At 41.0% G+C, this 19,907-nt stretch overlaps 1 protein-coding gene across 1 annotated transcript in view; it reads left to right on the top strand.

Moving 5' to 3' along the window:
* CACNA2D4 (calcium voltage-gated channel auxiliary subunit alpha2delta 4) overlaps positions 1-19,907 on the top strand; it is a 166,531-nt gene that overhangs the window by 9,867 nt on the left and 136,757 nt on the right. The window contains exons 2-9 of the mRNA XM_080971592.1: positions 1,277-1,393; positions 2,844-2,903; positions 5,813-5,975; positions 6,768-6,899; positions 9,111-9,171; positions 11,923-12,073; positions 16,797-16,871; positions 17,674-17,763. Of these exons, the coding sequence (XP_080827718.1) occupies positions 1,277-1,393; positions 2,844-2,903; positions 5,813-5,975; positions 6,768-6,899; positions 9,111-9,171; positions 11,923-12,073; positions 16,797-16,871; positions 17,674-17,763 (849 nt within the window). The remainder of the gene's footprint in view (positions 1-1,276; positions 1,394-2,843; positions 2,904-5,812; positions 5,976-6,767; positions 6,900-9,110; positions 9,172-11,922; positions 12,074-16,796; positions 16,872-17,673; positions 17,764-19,907) is intronic.

Raw genomic sequence — 19,907 nt, forward strand, 5'->3', positions numbered from 1 at the left:
CCAGCATTGAGAGCCAGTGTGGTGTAGTGGTTAAGAGCAGTAGTCTCGTAATCTGGTGAACCGGGTTCACGTCTCCGCTCCTCCGCATGCAGCTGCTGGGTGACCTTGAGCGAGTCTCTCAGCCTCACTCACCTCACAGAGTGTTTGTTGTGGGGGAGGAAGGGAAAGGAGAATGTTAGCCGCTTTGAGACTCCTTCATGTAGTGATAAAGTGGGATATCAAATCCAAACTCTTCTTCTTCTCTTCATTCCATCTCTATTTCTCTGTGTCATCTGACTTGGGAATGGTTGTTCAGATTCTAGAGCAGTACCTGAGGCAGTGGTGAGATGATACAGTAAGCGGCTGCATCCTGACAGATACAGACAGAGGCATTGTGGGTAGGCCATTCCTAGGTCTGGGAATTAGATGAGCTGCCTGTTCTGAGATGGGGTTGCATTTTCTTTGAAGAAGCAGTCATATAGTCTAGGGATGCTCCCATAACCAACAGTGATCCAGCACATAGCCTCCATGGTGAGGAGCATCTCCTGCTAGCTTTTGTTGTTGTACTAGCTGTGGTCATTCTTAACAGGAATAGCCTGGCCATGGTGATCCATGTACTGGCAGTCTTGAGGAGCCGCTGCAGTGTAATCTATGTGAGGTGACCTTTGAAGTCATTCCAGTAGCTGGTGCAGAATGCAGCAGCTGGGCTGTTATGTAGGGAGGCTTGCTTGGCACCTTTGTTACATATCTTTAGGCTCCAGGCTAAAACATCCATTTTCTGTCAGGCTTTTGGCTAATTAAGCAATCTATGCCTTTTAAACTGTGGGGGTGGAGGGGTTATTGTTTTTATTTGTTATTATAGCATGTATTTTTGTGTTTTTATATTGTAATCTGCCCTGTGATATTCAGATGCACCCAAGATCTAATTTTTGAAAATCTAAATTTTGCTTTTGAGCACATAATTTATGTCAGCAAGTACCGTAATTGCAATAAACATAAATTATTTGTGGCTTTCAAGTTACTTAGGCCACGCATTTACTTCAATAGGTCTGTTGTGGAGTTTGTTCTTGGGCACTTGGGCAGGTCTTTATTTTTTAGGTCATGTTTGCACCTCAGGTGAATTATTTTATTTAGAGCATTTTTAATTCTCTTGAGTCACAAGCTATTTTACTCAATCCAGACTATACTTTTTGGAAATCTCAACCACACACTAGCTGTGGTAACCAAGCTCAATGATAATCGACCCATCACATTCCTTGAGAAATTGAGTCCTTTGTTTTCATTTTGCTTTTAATAGAAGTATAAAGATGTGGAACCAACTCTGAAGATCAAAGAGGTGGATGGCTTGGAGCTGGTGAAGAAGTTCTCTGAAGAGATGCAAAGCATGTTGGGGAGAAAAGTAGACGCTGTTGAGGTAAATATTCAAATTCCTCCCCAGGCAAGAGTGAAAAAGGAAAAGAAACCAAAGTAATAAAAACAGATCATCCTCCAATCCAGGGGTAGGCAGTATAGCATTTGCCAGATTTTGGTAGACTCCCATCGTGACTCATGGTCAGCGTGACTTATGGTCAGGGATGATGGGAAGTTGTAGTCCAACAACTTCTTGTCTAGCCTGACCTATTCATATCTTTCATTTTTATAGTTTTCTCAGTTAAACTTGTTGCACACCTCAAAGCTGCAGGGTGTGGCGAGGAGATAGTGTACATGGTACTTAATAAAAAAGCATGTAGGAACAGATTTCTTTAGTCGCCTTCCAGAAGAAAGACACAGTAGCAAGCAGAGCATGTGTTTTGCATGTAGAAGGTCCCTGTTTCAGTTGTTGTAACCTGCTCTGGAATTTATGGTGAAGGGTGGGTAAGAAAGTGAATAAATAATAATAATAATAATTTTTTTAAAAGAAAACATAGCTCTCTCATGATATTTGTAGTTTTGCCCCACAGTTGTCTATATTTATTTACTGAAGCACCCATTTTTGTGTGTCTATCTGTGTGTATAATTTCTTTTCAACTGAAATATGTGGATTACCTACGCAGTTACAAAATAAAAAACTGTGCTGGTTTAGTTGGTGCTGTTGGCAAATGGCTATTTGATCCTGCTTTAATAAACCCAGGCAGACTGTTCTTGGTTCATTGGTTTTGTGACCGTGGTAACAGCCCTCTTGTCTTCATCTTTGTAGACTTAGTAGATGAAGGACTGCATGGTTGTTTTTCCTCTGGGTTCTGTTCCAAAAAGAAATGTGCATCCCTCCCCCCCGCCCCGTTGCTTCTCTGCTACATTCCCCCCCCCCCATAAAGATTGCGCTTAATAGCCTGAAAGGCTGTCCTGGGAACTGTTGGAGCTGGCTAGGAAAGACTGTGAATATAACCAGCTAAATTTAACCTTGTAGCAGGAAAGATGTCCATTGATCTTTAAAACACTCCTGCAAAAAAAAAAAAAGTTACATGGGGGGAAAATACGAGAGGGAGACATTGCACATACTTTTGTAAATCAAGAAAATCTTTAATAAAAATACATTAAAAACCCACACTCCTTCAGCACTTTCTTTTGGGTTAGGCAAGATATGGAGACCAAGAGTAGGGTTACTATGGTTTCTCCCACTCCCGCCCTCTTCATCTGACAGGCGTGCTATGTTTTTAGACACCTTATGACAGGCAGAAATTCAACAGGTGATAATTTTCTCACTACCACATCTCCACTTTGGATAAAGCTGAATGTGACATCCAACTGTGAAAGACATAGAAACCTCCCTTGGGGGAAAATGCGGTTCTCCTAAACTTCATTATTTTAGATTTGTTTTCCTCGCTTTGAGTAATACTTTGGAAAAGTCTTGAGCGTCACTTCACATTTTATTATTTATTTTACAGCGTTTGGTTGAGGCAGCAGAAGATGCAGATCTGTATCACGAGTTCAATTCCTCATTGGATGTAAGTCATGCATTTATTGCAAGTGTTTGTTCCAAATTCCTCCACACACAAAAACGTAGATCTCGGAAGAAGGCTAGGCCTTGAACTGTCCCTGACATTTACTTCTGTATGCAGAGAAAATTTCTTCGTATGGAGAAACATTCATTCACATGAGCGCCTCAGACAGGGGGAGCTGGACCTAGCACATTCCTAGACATGCTGAGAATTGCCTTGCCTCAACATCTGGAGGGCACCACGTTGGCTATCCTAGGAGTGCAGTTTTCTCCACTGGATGCCTGCTCCACTTGTTGTGAGCCTGCTAAAACTCTCTGGACTGAAATTCTAAACATCCTATTAATTTGTGGAAATCACTGGTGAAAGTGTTATGGCATTCAAAATGAGGTCTTAATTATAGTGCAGGTGAAAAAGGCGTTACCAACCAGCCATATATTGGTGGTTTTCTAGTATTGCCCCTTGTGGGAGAAGGCACTGAGTGAGGCATTTGTAGCATTTCTTCAGAGCCCCAAGGAAGCATAGCTTGGGTGCCACTGGATGCCTTGCCACATTTGCCAGAAATCACTAGCTAGCATTTTCTGCAAAGGCACACAAAAGTGAATGTCATTGCCACACAGTGTGGATTGGTCTTAAATTGTCATGTGGAAGCCATGAATTTGATGGTCCTTCTACATAAAGATGCAATCCTGTGCAAATCTACTTGTCATAGGTCCCATTTACTTTGGTAGGTCTTACTTTGCTGGGCTGGGCAAGGGTGACTTGTAAACATCCATATGCATACTATATAACATTCAGTGCCTCCTGCTCCCTTATTTACCTTTTTTCTTTGCCTGCATACAACTTTCACCTGTAACATGCAGCTAGTATCGGGTCCTGAAATATTTTTGCCCTAAGCTCCTGCACCAGATGTATACAAGGCACTGCTTTGGTATTAATACTTTAATGAAAATTGACAGGAAATTAGCCCAACTTTCAGTAGTACAGAGAGAAAACAGTTTTGATATCTCCCAGTTTAGCAAGACTCCACATCCTCATTCCTTCACCCAGTCAGCATTTCCCAGTAGAATATGTTAGTTGGCTAATGGACAGATTTTTGATGAGGAAGTGATGAGGAAACATTAAAGGGAAGGGGAACCTTTTCCTCCAGCCAAATAATAATCAATTAGAGAATAATTCTCGTAATGATTGCCAAATTGCATTAAGTTTCTCCTGATTTATCTCTCCTGTAGAACATGATTCATTGTTTAATGGGCAGATCTAAAAGATATTCAACCCAGTCTTCCAATTATAGGCATAGAATATGATTTCCAGAACTGTAAAATAATGTGCTTTGCCACAAGCAATGCTGTAAACAATCCAGAGTTCAGCAGAAACCTACTACCTCACAGGGATGCATCTCAAAATAAGGTGATTAAATCAGCGTTGTAGCTTAATTAATTCCGCAAATCTTTTCCACAGGAGCTTAAGTAACAGAACATTTTCAAATCACATAGGCCAGACTTGCTTGTGAGCATTTCTGGCATTTATCATTATTCATATTTTTCCTGTATTAAACAGATTTATACGATATCAACCCAAGGTCTCTCTGTGCTCAGTTGTCAAGACAGCAGATTTATGTTTGTTTATTTTTTTAAAAAAAAGAGGGGCATTAAGCAGGCCTTTGAGTTTAGTTGCCGTGATGCAGACCTCACTCCCTAATTCAGCATTTAAGTCAATGCAATACAAATAGAGGATTCAGTTAGCTATCAAAGACTATCAAGGTGTATGTGGACTATATGGAGAGTCTAGGCAGGAAGCCAGAGCAGAGGTCACTTTTAAGAGGGCATACAAATGTATACAGTTCATCATTCATCCCAATTATCAATATCCTTGCTACTCAAACTTTGGCATCTAATGATCTCCCAGTATGCCACCTTGCATCTGCAGGCAGCCAGTTAGCAAAACTGCCAATTACTTAGACATTTTGTGTTGCCAAGGCAGTCTAGAGGATTGAAATTCAGCTGTATGTTTGACAAATTCATCAGCGTTAAACCCAGCAGAATATAAAGTGAGCCTGAGAATGTAGGTCAGTGGAAAATCCAGTGCCTGCATGGAATGTGCAGCACAGGCAGGAGATGTGCAGCTTATTCCTTTATCGTAAGTTCAAAGAAGGCGTAGGGTTTCTGTACCTTTAATGGTTTATATAGAAGGGGTTTATATTCAGCAGTCTAGCTTATCTCATCCTTGAATGACAACAAAGCATACCAGCCAAAAAATCCCAGAAGCGTACTTTTGAATCCATATGCAATATCCAGTTACTTCTGGGGAAAGACTGCTGAATGTTGTATATGGGTCTTTGTTTAATATCAATGAAACCTTAATTTTTTAACAGTAGAAAGTTATTCACATGGCCTTAGACGGGGGGGGGGGGGGAAGGGTAGGACTTTTTGTCAGCCTGAGGGCCACATTCCCTCTCTGGCCTAGTCTCTGGAGGCCACATGCCAATGTTGGGTGTGGCCACTCTAGATAAATGACACATATGCATATACAGCATACACTGCACTCACATTCTACGTTTACATACATACAACTTACTGAATACGACATGTACACTGACATAACCAGAAGTAAAATCCAGAAGCTTATTTGGAATTAGGAATCTAGAATCTTGGAATTTGGTTGGGTTGGAATCCTTGGATTGGCTCGGGACTGTTGCAAGTTTGCCTCAGGTGAACAGGTGTTTTGCGCATTTTTATTTTTTGGTTTTGCACCAGAAGATTGTGGATTAGTGTGATTTTGTGATGTAAAGCCTTGTTTGGGGGGGGGGTTATTAAGGTATAAATGAATGTGTGTCTGGGGTGACTGAGGTCATGCCATCATGATATTTAGGTACTGAAATCTAATATACTGTCTCTCTATTTTTTCTTCATCCCCAGATTAATTATTACAATGCCGTTCTCATTAACGAAAAGGATGATAAAGATAATTATGTGGAGCTTGGTGATGAATTCATTCTGGAACCAAATGAGCACTTCAATAACCTGCTGGTGAACACAACATTAAGTGACATACAGCTTCCAACTAATGTTTACAACAAAGGTAGAGAATTTCTGTGTTAATTCTACTGGTAAGGCAGCAATAGAGCCAGAGATGAAGTATCAAAATTTAGCTGGCAACTCTAGGAAGAGAGGAAAAGATTGACCATAGACTTGCGTGTTATGTATGTTTTATGGGAGGAAAATATGAATCCTTGTGACCCATGTATGTGGGTGAGTAATAAAATAACCAGCTGGGTGCCTGGATTCAAAAACAGAAGGAAGGAAGGTGGGCAGGAGGGCAGACTTTTAACAGGCTCTTCGCCTTCCCTGAGCAAAAACTGCTTGAAGGGGTGATTTGGATTATGTAAATAATACAGGAAGGGAATTGTTAAGCATCCCCAATCAATGTGTTGAACACACATACACCTGAACTTGGCAAAAAAACAAAAATAAAATTGAGTAAGAATGGGGAGATCAATTATAGTTCTCTCAGAGTAACCTGCAATTTGTCCCTAGTTAGCTGGGTTTCATCAGTACCATCTCTTTGGTTAGATTTTGTCCGGAAGCTGGGCAAGGAAAGACCTACAGCTAAGCCCGAGGAAAACAGGTGCCACTCATTGAAAATATTGGAGCAGTTAGTTTAATGTTAGATGTACTTAGAATAAGGCATCTTGATACATTGATATTTGTTAGGCTTCTAGTCCTCATGAAAGAAGAGGGGAGTTTGGCTAGATATTGTTGGTGGAGGACGCTGGTGCATCTGTATCCTCTATAGGTTTGTTTGTTTTTATTCCTTCTCATTCTTTCTTTCCCTTTCTTACTATTGTTCCCTTATTGCCTCTTTTTGTCACAGACCCTGATATTTTGAATGGGGTTTATATGTCTGAAGCATTGAATGCTGTTTTTGTGGACAATTTTGAAAGAGATCCAACTCTCACTTGGCAATATTTTGGCAGCTCTACAGGATTCTTCAGACTCTATCCAGGTAAAGGTCTTCATGCCTATCTGGCCTTTTCTTAGAAAGGTTTCAGGCTTAACTGCACATGGATTGAATGAAGCTTTACCCCCATGAAAATAAAAGGTGAGCTCACAGCCCCAGATTTGGATTGCAACCACAATAAGGAGCAAGGGCTAAAGCCTTCCTACCCTCCACACCAGGTTCTGATCTTGCTGAAAGGCTGTGTACTTGCAATAGGGATTTGGAGGGTGTTCAATTCAGTTTGCTTTTAAAGGTGAACCTACCTAGTTCACATTTTCCAAAACAATACATGAACCCTTCCATTACAGCCAAGTAATATGTACAAAAATGTATGCATTAGGGGAAAGTATGCATTAAAATGCATGTATTAGGGAAAATAACATTTTAAAATGTTATATTTTGGGAAATCACTCTGTAAAATTGTGTGTATTAGGCAAAATTGCAGAGAAATAGGTGTATATTAGGAGAAAATTACACTAAAATGCTAATGGATTCATAATGATTCATAAACATATGGAAATGTGAAATGCTAAGCGTAAGATTGGGAAATTAGAAACTGGAGAAACAAAAACTGAAACATTTGCCCATACATAGCATGCAATTTCTGAAAGAAAATGTGTGCCCTCAAGGGGCAGACCATAACATATAGTTTGGTCCTTAATTATTCAAAGAAAAGGAGTACACTAAACCAAAATCAGTTCAGAGATGCTACAATACACCAGCCTGTGGGAATGTTCAGGGAGGCAAGAGAGGATATATTGTTTAATAATATCCTTCCCAACTTGCATTAGCAAGTCCCTTTACTTAACAGAGTGCATCCCCCTTTTTAATACACAGTGGTTTGCTTGTTGCAAGCTCGTTTGAGTCCCTCTTAAAAAGAATAGACACGACAGGTCTTATTAAAGTCAATATAAAAGTAGTTTACTCACAATCATTCAGTTCATAGTTGGATCCCTGAAGGCAGACTTAGGTTACAAAACTATATACAGTGGTACCTTGGTTTACAACCATAATCCATTCTGGACATCCATTTGTAAACCAAAACAGGTTGTAACCCAAGGCGCGCTTTCGCCAATGGGGCTTAAAAAAAAAATTGTTCATAATTGGGGGGGAAAGGGGGGGGAAGGGTTGTAATCCAAAAAAAGGTTGCAAACCAGGACATACACTTCTGGGTTTGACGTGTTTGTAATCCAGAACGTATGCAAACTAAGATGTATGCAAACCAAGGTTCCACTGTACACATGTGGAACTATCCCATAAGGGAGTTAGTTCCTAAGTGACTGCAGACAGGCCATTACATGGAAGAGCAAAAATGGAGAAGAGCGAAAGGAAGGAGCTGTGCTCCCTTGCCCAGATTAGGCCTCACACACTCACATGGCCTCAAGTCACATGCAGAGGAAATTTGTCACAGCTCAGGAGAGCAAGTTAGACTCCTGGCTGGTACAAAGCATCCACTAGCATGTTCACTCTAGTGTACTTGAGTGAAATCCCACATAGCCAATGTTAAGCTTCCTTAGGGTGTGATCCCCTATGCATATTGACTTGGAAGTTGGTCCCACCAAACTTGGAAAACACTCATAAAATGTAGATATTACATCTAAATCAGGAGTTCCCGAACTTTGTTCTTTGGACCACTGGTGATGTGCACGTTTTGTTTAGGTGGTCTGAAAAATTCAATTACAGCATTTAGCACAGCCTATTACAACTGCTACAACAGGCACAAAAGTCATCAACTGGTCTACCAGCACCACCCACAATATTCCTGTTGTCCATGGGAGAAAACTATAAACTAGTCAAAATAAATGGGACAAAATAAATTGTCTTGTTTGTGCCTATTCCCTGCAGTTCAGGCAGGGTGAGTACACAGTAATAATGATGAATTTAATTAAATTAGGAGCCTGCCCATGACTGATGACCCTCTGTCTCATACATTTGTGTCAATGAGGCTTATTCCAAAGTAAATATGCACAGGATTGCAGCCTCAGAGTACAGTATTGGTTTGCTTTGCAGTTATGATCTCTGCACAACTGATAGAGAGTTCAAGGTTTTTGGATTGTGTTTTGCTTCACTGTGTAGAGAAATCCCAGAATAAGCAACTGTTATAATATTGTAATGCTGGGAAAGGGCCTAGTTAAGGTTCTGATGCTTACGTAATAGGGCTGCTTGTATTCCTGTGTGTGCCAGATCCACAGCAAAATTGTTTTGATGTCTCTACAGGAATAAAATGGACACCGGATGAAAATGGGGTCCTCTCCTTTGACTGCCGAAATCGAGGCTGGTGAGAGATTTTGAAAAGATTTCATACTCCTGTGTTTGATTTGGAGGGACCCAGAGTTTATTCTTCCTTCCAACTTTTGCTTCCCTCTGAGAATTGTTCTAGATACTATCAGTGGCACTTCCTCTATTCAGTTTTAGCTTCTCCTTCATGTCACTGTCTCCAAAGGGAATGCTAAAATTGCTCCCTAACAGTCAAGGCAAGTGTTTATGTGTACACATATGAAGATTTGCCTCTCCCTATATCATCTACCTGTGACTATTCCCTCTATTACGCCATTGAGTGGGGTACATTATGTGGTGATTACATAGAGCAAGGCTTTTCAGCAGTGGCACCCTCCCTGTGGAACACCCTCTCTTTAGAAGTGTGGTTGGCACGGTGAAAGAAACTGAGATACGAAAGCTAGGAGCTAAATGGCACCTTAAACCTAGGTTATGGGTGCAACAATGGAATGTCTAGGCATGCTTTTTTATAACAAGAATACAAAGCTGAATGAATGAACTGCAGCTAAAATAGTATGTTCATTTTTCACATGGTCTCGTCCTTCCCCTGCCCACCCCCTAATATTCTTAATATTCTTCCCTTTTTAGGGAAGTTTTTGATGACTGATGTTTTAATGTATTTTTAACCTTCTGTTGGAAGCTACCCAGAGTGGCTGGGGAAACCCAGCCAGATGGGCGGGGTAGAAATAATTTATTATTATTATTATTATTATTATTATTATTATTATTATTATTATTGTTAGGTCTCTTCTCCAGTCTTCAGAGAGTGGCTGGAAATGAGGAGGCAGAAAAAGGTCCTCCTTTCCTTCCACTTTGCAGTTTTATTCTGAAATCTTAGATGCAGTACTGCACCCAGAGTTTAGAAACTGCTTGCACTAACAAAATTCCCTGTCACAAAATGCACCTAGAACAATGGGAGTTTTGAACACCGGGTTGCATCATCACTTTCACCATTTTGGCACCAAGTTAAGATCTGCCTGTTTGCTCAGGCATTTTTGTGGTTTAGGTGTGAAGTTGATCCTGCCTGGGTTTTTCACTGCTCCTTTTTTATTGGAAGGGGTCTTATGGTTTTATTATAGTGCATTATGTAATTTTATGTGTTGTATTCCACACGGATATCATTACAGGTGAAGGGTGGTTTATAAATGTTTTTTAAAAAACAATACTTTAAAAATACGATCGATCAAAAGAACAAGAGCCCAAGCAGTCTAGCATCCTCTTTTCCACAATGGTTAAAGACAACCTTCCCAACCAAATGTCTTACAGATGTGTTGGAGTGTGATTGTCATCAGCACTAGCGAGCACAGCCATGCTGATGAGGGGTGATGGAAGTTAGTCCAAAATATCCAGAGAGTGCCAGGTTGGGGAATGTGAGGTTAAGCAGATGCTACTGGAAAGCTCACAAACAGAGCTTGAAAGCAATAGCTGTTGCTTCCTAGTAACTGGCATACTGTCTGTGTAATGAGTGGCTGCTGATAGACCTACCCTGCATAAATTTGCCTAATCCTCCTTTAAAAACAGCTAAACTGGTGGCTGTCACCCCTTCTTGTTGCAGCGATGTCCATAAATTAAAGATGTGGGTTGTGAAGAAATATGTTCTTTCATTTATTCTGAATTTAGCACAAGTTCTTATATTATGAGGGAGGAAAAGTTATGTCTGTCACTTCCTCCGCACCTTGCACAATCCTATCCTTCTTGGTCATTTCTGTAAATTAAGAAGCCCCAAATGCTTTAATCTGTTCTTTTAAAATTGTTGCTGGGTTTGTTAGAATCTATGCACCACCTTTCCTAAGGCAGGGTGTTATTACTGTTGTTGTTTGGTTGTTGTTACTTGCCCTTCAGCAGCTCCCAGGATGACTACAACAATCGAAAAGTTCTGTATTAAAAACAGTTAAAACAAATTACAGTGACAGAAATATGATGGGTCCTGAAGACACATGCTGCAGGTGTCAAAGGGCCATGTATTTGAAGGATGCATCCTTAGATCACCACGCTAAATGCTCTAGTTATCTCCCGCTTGGACTAATGCAATGCGCTCTACGTGGGGCTACCTTTGAAGGTGACCCGGAAACTACAACTAATTCAGAATGTGGCAGCTAGACTGGTGACTAGGGGCAGCCAACGAGACCACATAATACCGGTCTTGAAAGACCTACATTGGCTCCCAGTACGTTTCCAAGAACAATTCAAAGTGTTGGTGTTGACCTTTAAAGCCCCAAATGGCCTTGGCCCAGTATACCTAAAGGAGTATCTCCACCCCCATCGTTCTTCCCAGACGCTGAGGTCCAGTGCTGAGGGTTTTCTGGTGGTTCCCTCACTATGAGAAGCGAAGCTACAGGGAACCAGGCAGAGGGCCTTCTTGGTAGTGGCGCCCGCCCTGTGGAACTCCCTCCCATCAGATGTCAAAGAGATAAAACAACTACCTGACATTTAGAAGACATCTGAAGGCAGCGCTGCTCAGGGAAGTTTTTAATGTGTGACATTTTAATATATTTTTAATCTTTGTTGGAAGCCACCCAGAGTTGCTGGGGAAACCCAGCCAGATGGGCGGGGCACAAATAATAAATTATTATTATTAATAATAATAATAATAGGAAAGGAAGCAATACATTCTTCTGATTCTACCATACATTCAGATCACTTCTTCCGGCTTGGATCATGTGTTCCCTGATACGGTCCAGGAACCTCCCACTAGTGCCACTCTTGCACACTTACATGATATTTACTGCTTCCCTTTCTTGTTCCTGTCAAGGTACATCCAGGCTGCTACATCACCCAAAGATATTGTCATTGTGGTGGACATCAGTGGGAGCATGAAGGGTTTGCTCTTGTCTATTGCCAAACACACCATTGTCACAATTTTGGACACGCTGGGAGAGAATGACTTTGTTAATATTATTGCCGTGAGTACAAACTCCTTCCTCATTTGTAAACACCATCTCCCTCGGAGGCAATGGAACTAGATTTTAGTTTGAGAAAGAGCTCTGGGTTGGCACTGGATGAGCAGATCAATCTATTTCTGGCCCATGTCGTTTTTGCTGCTGTTTGCTGCTGTTTGCCTGCGTTTGCCTGTTCCATCCTGCTTCTGCACTACTCTCCAGACTTTTAAGATGCACAAAACTTCATGTTTAAATCCATTTTTCTACATGTATTTTCTCTCAAAATATATATTTATAAATCTCTTTTTTTATTGAAACTGGCATTTCTAAATGCATTTTTTTAAAAAAACCAGTATCTATTTCAGGCTGTTAAGAAAGGGTAAAAACCACTTGATAAGTAAGACCGCAATACTGCCCCCTACTAACCTGACAGTAAGTTTAATTGAATTCAGGAGGACTTGCTTTTGAGTAAACATGGTTAGGGTTGCACATTATCCCAGGAGGTGTGGATCAGGTTAGTTCCTATAGGAATTCACAAAGATCAAAACATCTAGCTCCCAGCCATTTCAATTTGTGTCCCAACCGTCATTCACTGATTGGTTAGAAGAGGCTAGAGAAATTGCCCCATGACCTTTCTCTCTGTTAGATATGAAGCATGACCTGCTCAGTCCAACCTGTGGACCACTCCTGTCTGTGGTATGCTCTAAGGAAGGCTATACCTGGATACTTTCACTTTCTTACAAAAATATAATCACATGAAATTTTAAGATTGCCCTCATGCTTCTTGAAAGGGACTTTCTTGATTGTTTTGCTTGCTCCCCCTCTTTTTTTTTGCAAAGAATGCTATGCCCAGATATGTCCCTAGTCTCAACAAATTTTTTTCAAGTCTTGCTTTTGTTGCAAGACAGAAATTGTTTAGAAGTATTTACTTAGAGTCATCTTTAGTCTCAGTTATCAGTACCAGAAACTGAAGACAGCTGTTAAAAATAGTCCTTGCTGCGATCAGATTAAGACTTTGAACTGGCTCGGGCCGAGTATTTATTCTCAAGAGCAGTTTTCATAGGATTAAAAGACAACAGAACAATCACATTCGCCACTGTCCAAAAATAACTGACTAAATGGCTAACTGGTCATTTGGGTGAGCTCAGGGGTGGAGAGAGAGAGACAGACCTGGAATGGGAGAGGAAAGGATACCCACAATTGTGTCTGAAGGCCAGCCACACTCACCAGATCATCTCTCTGCTCCTCCCTACCATGCCCTGAGTAGTTTCTGGCCTCTCACTGTAATTTAGCCTGTAACTAAACCACCCACTGACAGTGCATCAGTCTTATTTAGATTGAGCTTTCATTTCTTGGCTCTCATCCAGTGCATTAGCAGGGGAAGACAACATGTATACACCCCCCCCCATTTGTACCCTTTTGCAAGCGAATTTCTCTAATATAATGCATCTCCTGTGTTATTTTTCCACAAATGTATGCATACTTTCTCCTCACAGGAATGTTTTGTCCCCATTATATGGTTTGAAACCTGCATCACAAAATTTGGAGAAATGTGAATTTGGAAGGATAACTGTTTCAGTTCACATATTATTTCAGAAAGTACAAACCAGGCAGCTTTGTATTAAAATGTGAGCCAAAGTCAATTTCTCCCTATCCCCAACCAGGGCTGACTGTCTCTCCTTTTAGCTGCAGCAGTAAAAGGAGTCCCTTCTAAACACCACCACCTAGGGTTACTGCAGGACAGCTGAGGTATCTAGGGTGTCAAAGGCTGCAATCATAATCCCGATTTGCAGACTTTGTCAGGGAGTTAACACTGCCACTTGATCAGGTGCTCTGGCAAAATGCACCCACTCTGTGTACAGGAAAAAGCAAAGTGCCATGTCTTTAGAATGTAGCTGAAAGCCTGTGGGTTTTTATACCAGCTGGAGCATGTATTTAAACCCTTTGGGTAGTCAACCTCAGACTGATGGTCACGGCTGATGCAGTCCTTTGCCTACTTTTATTTTATTCTTTTTTGCTGAGGAAAAACACAAGAGAGGCTACAAATCTCTGTCCTTAAGTAAGCCACTTTGCAGAAATATCCTTATTTGTTACATAAGTAGCTTGCTTTGAGACAAAGCTATCTGCAGCAAATCGTCCCTGTGTCCACCCTGGGAAACTGACATGCCCTCTCTTCAGTTTAGACTTGTGTGTGGTTATTACAATATTGTGTTTGCCCTGTTCATAATATCTAATTTTCATTGTAAGCTGTTATTAATGAAGGGTGAGGTATTTAAATTTTAGTACAGTGGTACCTCGGGTTACATACGCTTCAGGTTACATACGCTTCAGGTTACACACTCCACTAACCCAGAAATAGTGCTTCAGGTTAAGAACTTTGCTTCAGGATGAGAACAGAAATCGGGCTCCGGCAGCACGGCAGCAGCAGGAGGCCCCATTAGCTAAAGTGGTGCTTCAGGTTAAGAACAGTTTCAGGTTAAGTACGGACCTCCAGAACAAATTAAGTACTTAACCCGAGGTACCACTGTACTAAATACTGCCTAGAACACATATGCTGTCTTTATCATCTACTGTATATCTATATATCTCTATAAAGTATCAGGCATAGCCAAACTCAGCCCTCCAGATGTTTTGGGACTACAACTCCCATCATCCCTAGCTAACAGGACCAGTTGTCAGGGATGATGGGAATTGTAGTCTCAAAACATCTGGAGAACCGAGTTTGCCTGTGCCTGCTCTATATCTATCTATGTTCTATGTTGCTTTTCATAGGAAACAAGATCCCAGTGGGCCATAGTAAATTGCACATGAAGTGGCAATTCGAGTCTCTCATTTGGCACTTTAAGGACTTAACACATTTTATTATGGCAGAAGCTTTTGTGATGAACTGAGTTCAAGTGCCATAATGGCTTGTGCCATAATTAAATGCCTTGGCCTTTAAAGCAGGTGTGGGAGTTGCTGTCTAATAAGCAGTGAACAAAGGGAAACACTGAAGAAAATCCAGAAAGAAGACAGGAAATGTTGCCTGAATAATTCTGGCACCATATGGGCAGCATCTTATTTTTACAGTCTCCAGAGGGATAGCCATAGTACTCTGTTGTTGCAGCAAAACCAGCAGAGTTTTGTGTCACTTTAAAGCCGTGGTGCAGAACCTTTGCCCCTTCAGATGTTGCTGTACTACAACTCCCATCAGGCCTAGCAAGCGTTGCCTGCCAAAGCTTTGCTGGACTTGGCTCAGTCTTGTGAGGGTAGGGGATGGAGTAAGAGCAAACCAAGAACTTAAAAAGTTCAGGTAAAGATCTTACTTGTGGAACACAACAGGATATTGGCAACCAAGGCTATCCACTTTTTAAATTACACATATTGCTGGCATTTTAGTGAGGGAATGTCTAGTGTGAATCTATGCCTTGATTTGTTTCCAAAGAGCATGGGGAGGTATTTTGTGGAATCTTGCATTTTATTATTATTTTTTTAAAAAGATATTTATTAAAGTTTCAGATAAAAAAAACCACATCAATAAAAACGAAAATTTAAAAGTAAAAAGAAAAATACCCAATACCCAATACTCAATACAAAAAGAAAAGAAAAAGGAAAACAACAGTTAAAAACAATTCCATCTTTTCATCACTACTTTGAATTTACTTATTTTCTGGACCTCCTCATACCTCCCTCTTTTGTATTCCAATCCAGTTTGTTTGTCCAGCAATTCCTTTCCCTCCTTTTTAATCCAATCCTTAATCTCAATATAATATAACATTAAATTTTTACCTATTAATAGCCAATTTTCCATTCTTTTAACCTTTTTAATCCTGATCCTTAATCTTGATCTGTATATAACTTTAAAGCCTGTACAGCTAGAAACCACTTAATTTCAGTCCATCATCACTCTAACTTTCTTTAATTTTGCAATATTTCTGTAGGTAATCTTTAAATTTCTTCCAATCTTCTTCCACCGACTCTTCTCCCTGGTCACGGATTCTGCCAGTCATTTCCGCCAATTCCATAAAGTCCATCAGTTTCATCTGCCATTCCTCCAGTGTGGGTAGCTCTTGTGTCTTCCAATACTTTGCAATGAGTATTCTTGCCGCTGTTGTTGCATACATAAAGAAAGTTCTATCCTTTTTTAACACCGTTTGGCCGACTATGCCCAGGAGAAAGGCCTCTGGTTTCTTCAAGAAGGTATATTTAAATACCTTTTTTAATTCATTATATATCATTTCCCAGAAAGCCTTAATCTTTGGGCATGTCCACCAAAGGTGAAAAAATGTACCTTCAGTTTCCTTACATTTCCAACATTTATTATCAGGCAAATGATAAATTTTTGCAAGCTTGACTGGGGTTATGTACCACCTGTATATCATTTTCATAATATTCTCTCTTAAGGCATTACATGCCGTAAATTTTATACCTGTGGTCCATAACTGTTCCCAGTCAGCAAACATAATGTTATGTCCGATGTCTTGAGCCCATTTAATCATATCAGATTTCACCGTTTCATCCTGAGTATTCCATTTCAGCAGCAAGTTATACATTCTTGACAAATTCTTAGTTTTGGGTTCTAACAGTTCAGTTTCTAACTTTGATTTTTCCACCTGGAAGGGAATCTTGCATTTTAAAATGTATGCTTTCAAAAGCCGTGATGGTTGTTCTTTATACATAACAATATCTCCTCAAACCTATGTAACTCTCTAAGGAAGATTCCTTTTCTTCTAGTCACTCTACCCCCCCCCCCTTTTTGCCTTTACAGTACAATGATTATGTTCATTATGTTGAATCCTGTTTCAAGGGGATCCTGGTTCAAGCAGACAGAGATAACAGAGAGGTAAGTACTGGACTTCTGGGGACATATTTAGGCGCATTATTGAGTGTGAACTGGTGTGTGTGTGTGTGTGTAATAATTTTAAATTTTCTACTTTATAAACCACTTAGAGATTGTTTTAAATATTAAGCAGTATATAAATTTAATAATAAAAAATAATGATTGTGCATTATTCTTTATCTCAACCTGGTGGCAAAATCCAGATGTTTTGAACTGCAATAGGCATGGAAAAGAAATTCAATTCAGTACACATTTAAAGCTGAATTTATCAAATTTGCAGTGTCTGAAACAATACAAGAATCGAAACATAGCTATCCTTCATAATTTGCACTGAATTTTGCTATGCAGTTCTCAAACCAAACAGTGTTTACAAAAATGCATATATGAGGGGAATATGTTGCTAAAAATGAACATATTGGTGAAAATAACACACACACATACACCATATACGTGTTAGGATTCTATATTTTGCAAAAATGTATGCATTAGTTGAAACTGCACACTAAAATGTGTCTATTAGGAGAAATTAACACTAAAATTTTCGTAAGAATTTTAAAGTATGGAATTCACAAATTGCTGCAAAAACACAGAGAACTGTATTTAAGATTGGAAAAATGAGAAACTGCAAGAACCAAATTAGGCAGATTTTCCATCCCAAGACTACAGTTCCCATCAGCCCCATCTAGTATGGCCTATGATCAAGGTGGTTGGGAGTTGTAGTCCAACAATATTTGGAGGGCACCAGGTTGAAGAAGACTAAACTGTCTAATGCTATGAAGAATACCTTTCTTGCTTCTTTGCTTAGCACTTCAAGCAGCTAGTGGATGAGTTGCAAGCAAAAGGAGTTGGGACAGTGAATAAAGCCTTGACAGAATCCTTCAGAATCCTGAGGGAGGTAAGAAATGTTGTGGGGATAAAGGTCTTTCCTCTCTCTCTCTCTCCATGCTGCCTTCATTCCATGATGTCCTGCAGCATTGTGGCAATTATGGCAATGCACTGGAGGAGAAGGAAGTTCTCCAGATAACAGTGACAAAAACCCTCTGTGACAGCACCAAAAGCTGCTGATGGGCATGTTGGCTAAAATTACAGCAAGAGAATATGATGTCAACATATTTGGACAGTGTTATTTTAGGAACGTAGGCGCACACACACACACATTTATTAAGTGTTTGACTCTAGACTGTAATGAAATTGTGATGTTGTTATGACAAAGAAGGATAGTAGAATTGTAGACCTGGAAGGGACCCTGAGGATCTTCTAGTCCAGGGGTCAGCAAATTTTTCAGCAGGGGGCTGGTCCACTGTCCCTCAGACCTTGTGGGAGGCTGGACTATATGTCGTCATGATTATGACCGACATTTTTGGCAAAAACCCTTATTTGGACCAACCCCAACATTGCACAAATGTGATTTTTTTTGGGGGGGGTGTTCCCTCATACACCCATGCTGCTTCCTTTGCGTTTTACGCGTTGACAGTTATTATTTCTCTAGTAAGGTGGGGTGGGGGCTGGGGGGCTGAGGTAAGCGCACCATTCCTGTCAGCCCTGGAGAGTGTGTGTGCATGCGTGGGTGAAGGGAAAAGCTGTTGCCCACGCTAAGTCAGGCCGGCACCGCTCAAGCAAAAACGTTCTTTTCCCTGTGTGAGGGAATATGAGGCAGAGGCGGCTATTTACCTTTCCATGGCTCATACCCTGTAGCTAACAAGCGGCCTCCCCAGCAGAGTGCAGAATTGTTTCAGAGTGCAGCCGCCCAGGCACTTCCCACTTCCTCTGGTGGGGAGCACCGCCGCCACAGACACTGGCAGGCGTCGCTCCCAAGGCACCTCCGAGCCTCTGCCGCCGCAACTGCCCTTCCTGAGGTACGTTGCCGGCAGCTCCATGGTGGAAATCTGAACTGTGGCTCCTTTTCCCTCTTCCCCACCCCCCACCCCAGAAGAAAAGATTGCTGCGTGTGCGTAACGGACAGAGAAGGGGCTTGTCTCGAGCAGCCGCCTGCCTCACTTTTGACCCCCAAGCCTGGCTGAGTCACAAAAACCATCATGCACACGCTATGCTGGCTGCCTGAATTCCTGGACTGTCTGCGGGCCAGATCTAGAAGGCAATTGGGCCTGATCCGGCCCACGGGCCGTAGTTTGCCGACCCATGTTCTAGTCCAACCCCCTGCAATGCAGGAATCTCAGCTAAATCATCCATGACAGATGACCATCCAACCTCTACATAAAAAACCTCCAGTGAAGGGGAGTCCACACCTTCTGAGGAAGTCTGTTCCACTGTTGGGTTATAGCTGTGGTCTGTAGTATCAGAAAGTAAATCATGAGATTGTTAGCTCCCACGAGAACAGGTGACCCCAATCTGTTTCCTCGGCGATGATGCCATTGAGTTAGGTGTTGCATTTAATCAGAACTTTGTCCTTCATATTTCAGCATCATGCCAATTATTCAATGGTTTGAGAGTACAGAATGACTGATTGAGTCTGCTTTTCAAATGACAGAAGAGGTGGAAAGGGTTAGACTGGAGACATTTGAAGGAACGAGAATGAGATGCAATTGCTCTGCTTTGCACCAGAATAATAGGATTCATCCAAACCATAATATGTGTAACCCTACCAAGTGGTGCTTCAGCTAGAAATAGATATGCCATAATGATTAAATCTCATTAGTGCCAAGCAGCATAGTTGTACTACTGAGAAACTGTATCAGGGAATGGACAAAAAACAGTCCAGTGTTGATAATGATGGTGGCACTCGTGAGCTGAAAATCCACTAAAAGCCACAAATTCTTCAAATTTAGGGTAGGTGAAATTTGGGGAGCTCCTGGATTTCCATAGGCACAAAATAATTGTGTTTCACTTTAAACTAAACCCTCCACCACCACCCAATAGAAGCACAACTTTGAGAAAAGGCATATGGATTATGCACAGCACAAAAATTTGTAACAATATGATGCTCTGGACCAGAGTTTCATTCAAGCGAGGGTTTACCAATGCTGAGTTCCAGGATTTATTGTCCATGCTGGAGCATTATTCATATGAAATAACCACAAA

Source organism: Podarcis pityusensis, assembly GCF_964106645.2.
Source record: "Podarcis pityusensis genome assembly, chromosome: 10".
NCBI classification, from domain to species: domain Eukaryota; kingdom Metazoa; phylum Chordata; class Lepidosauria; order Squamata; family Lacertidae; genus Podarcis; species Podarcis pityusensis.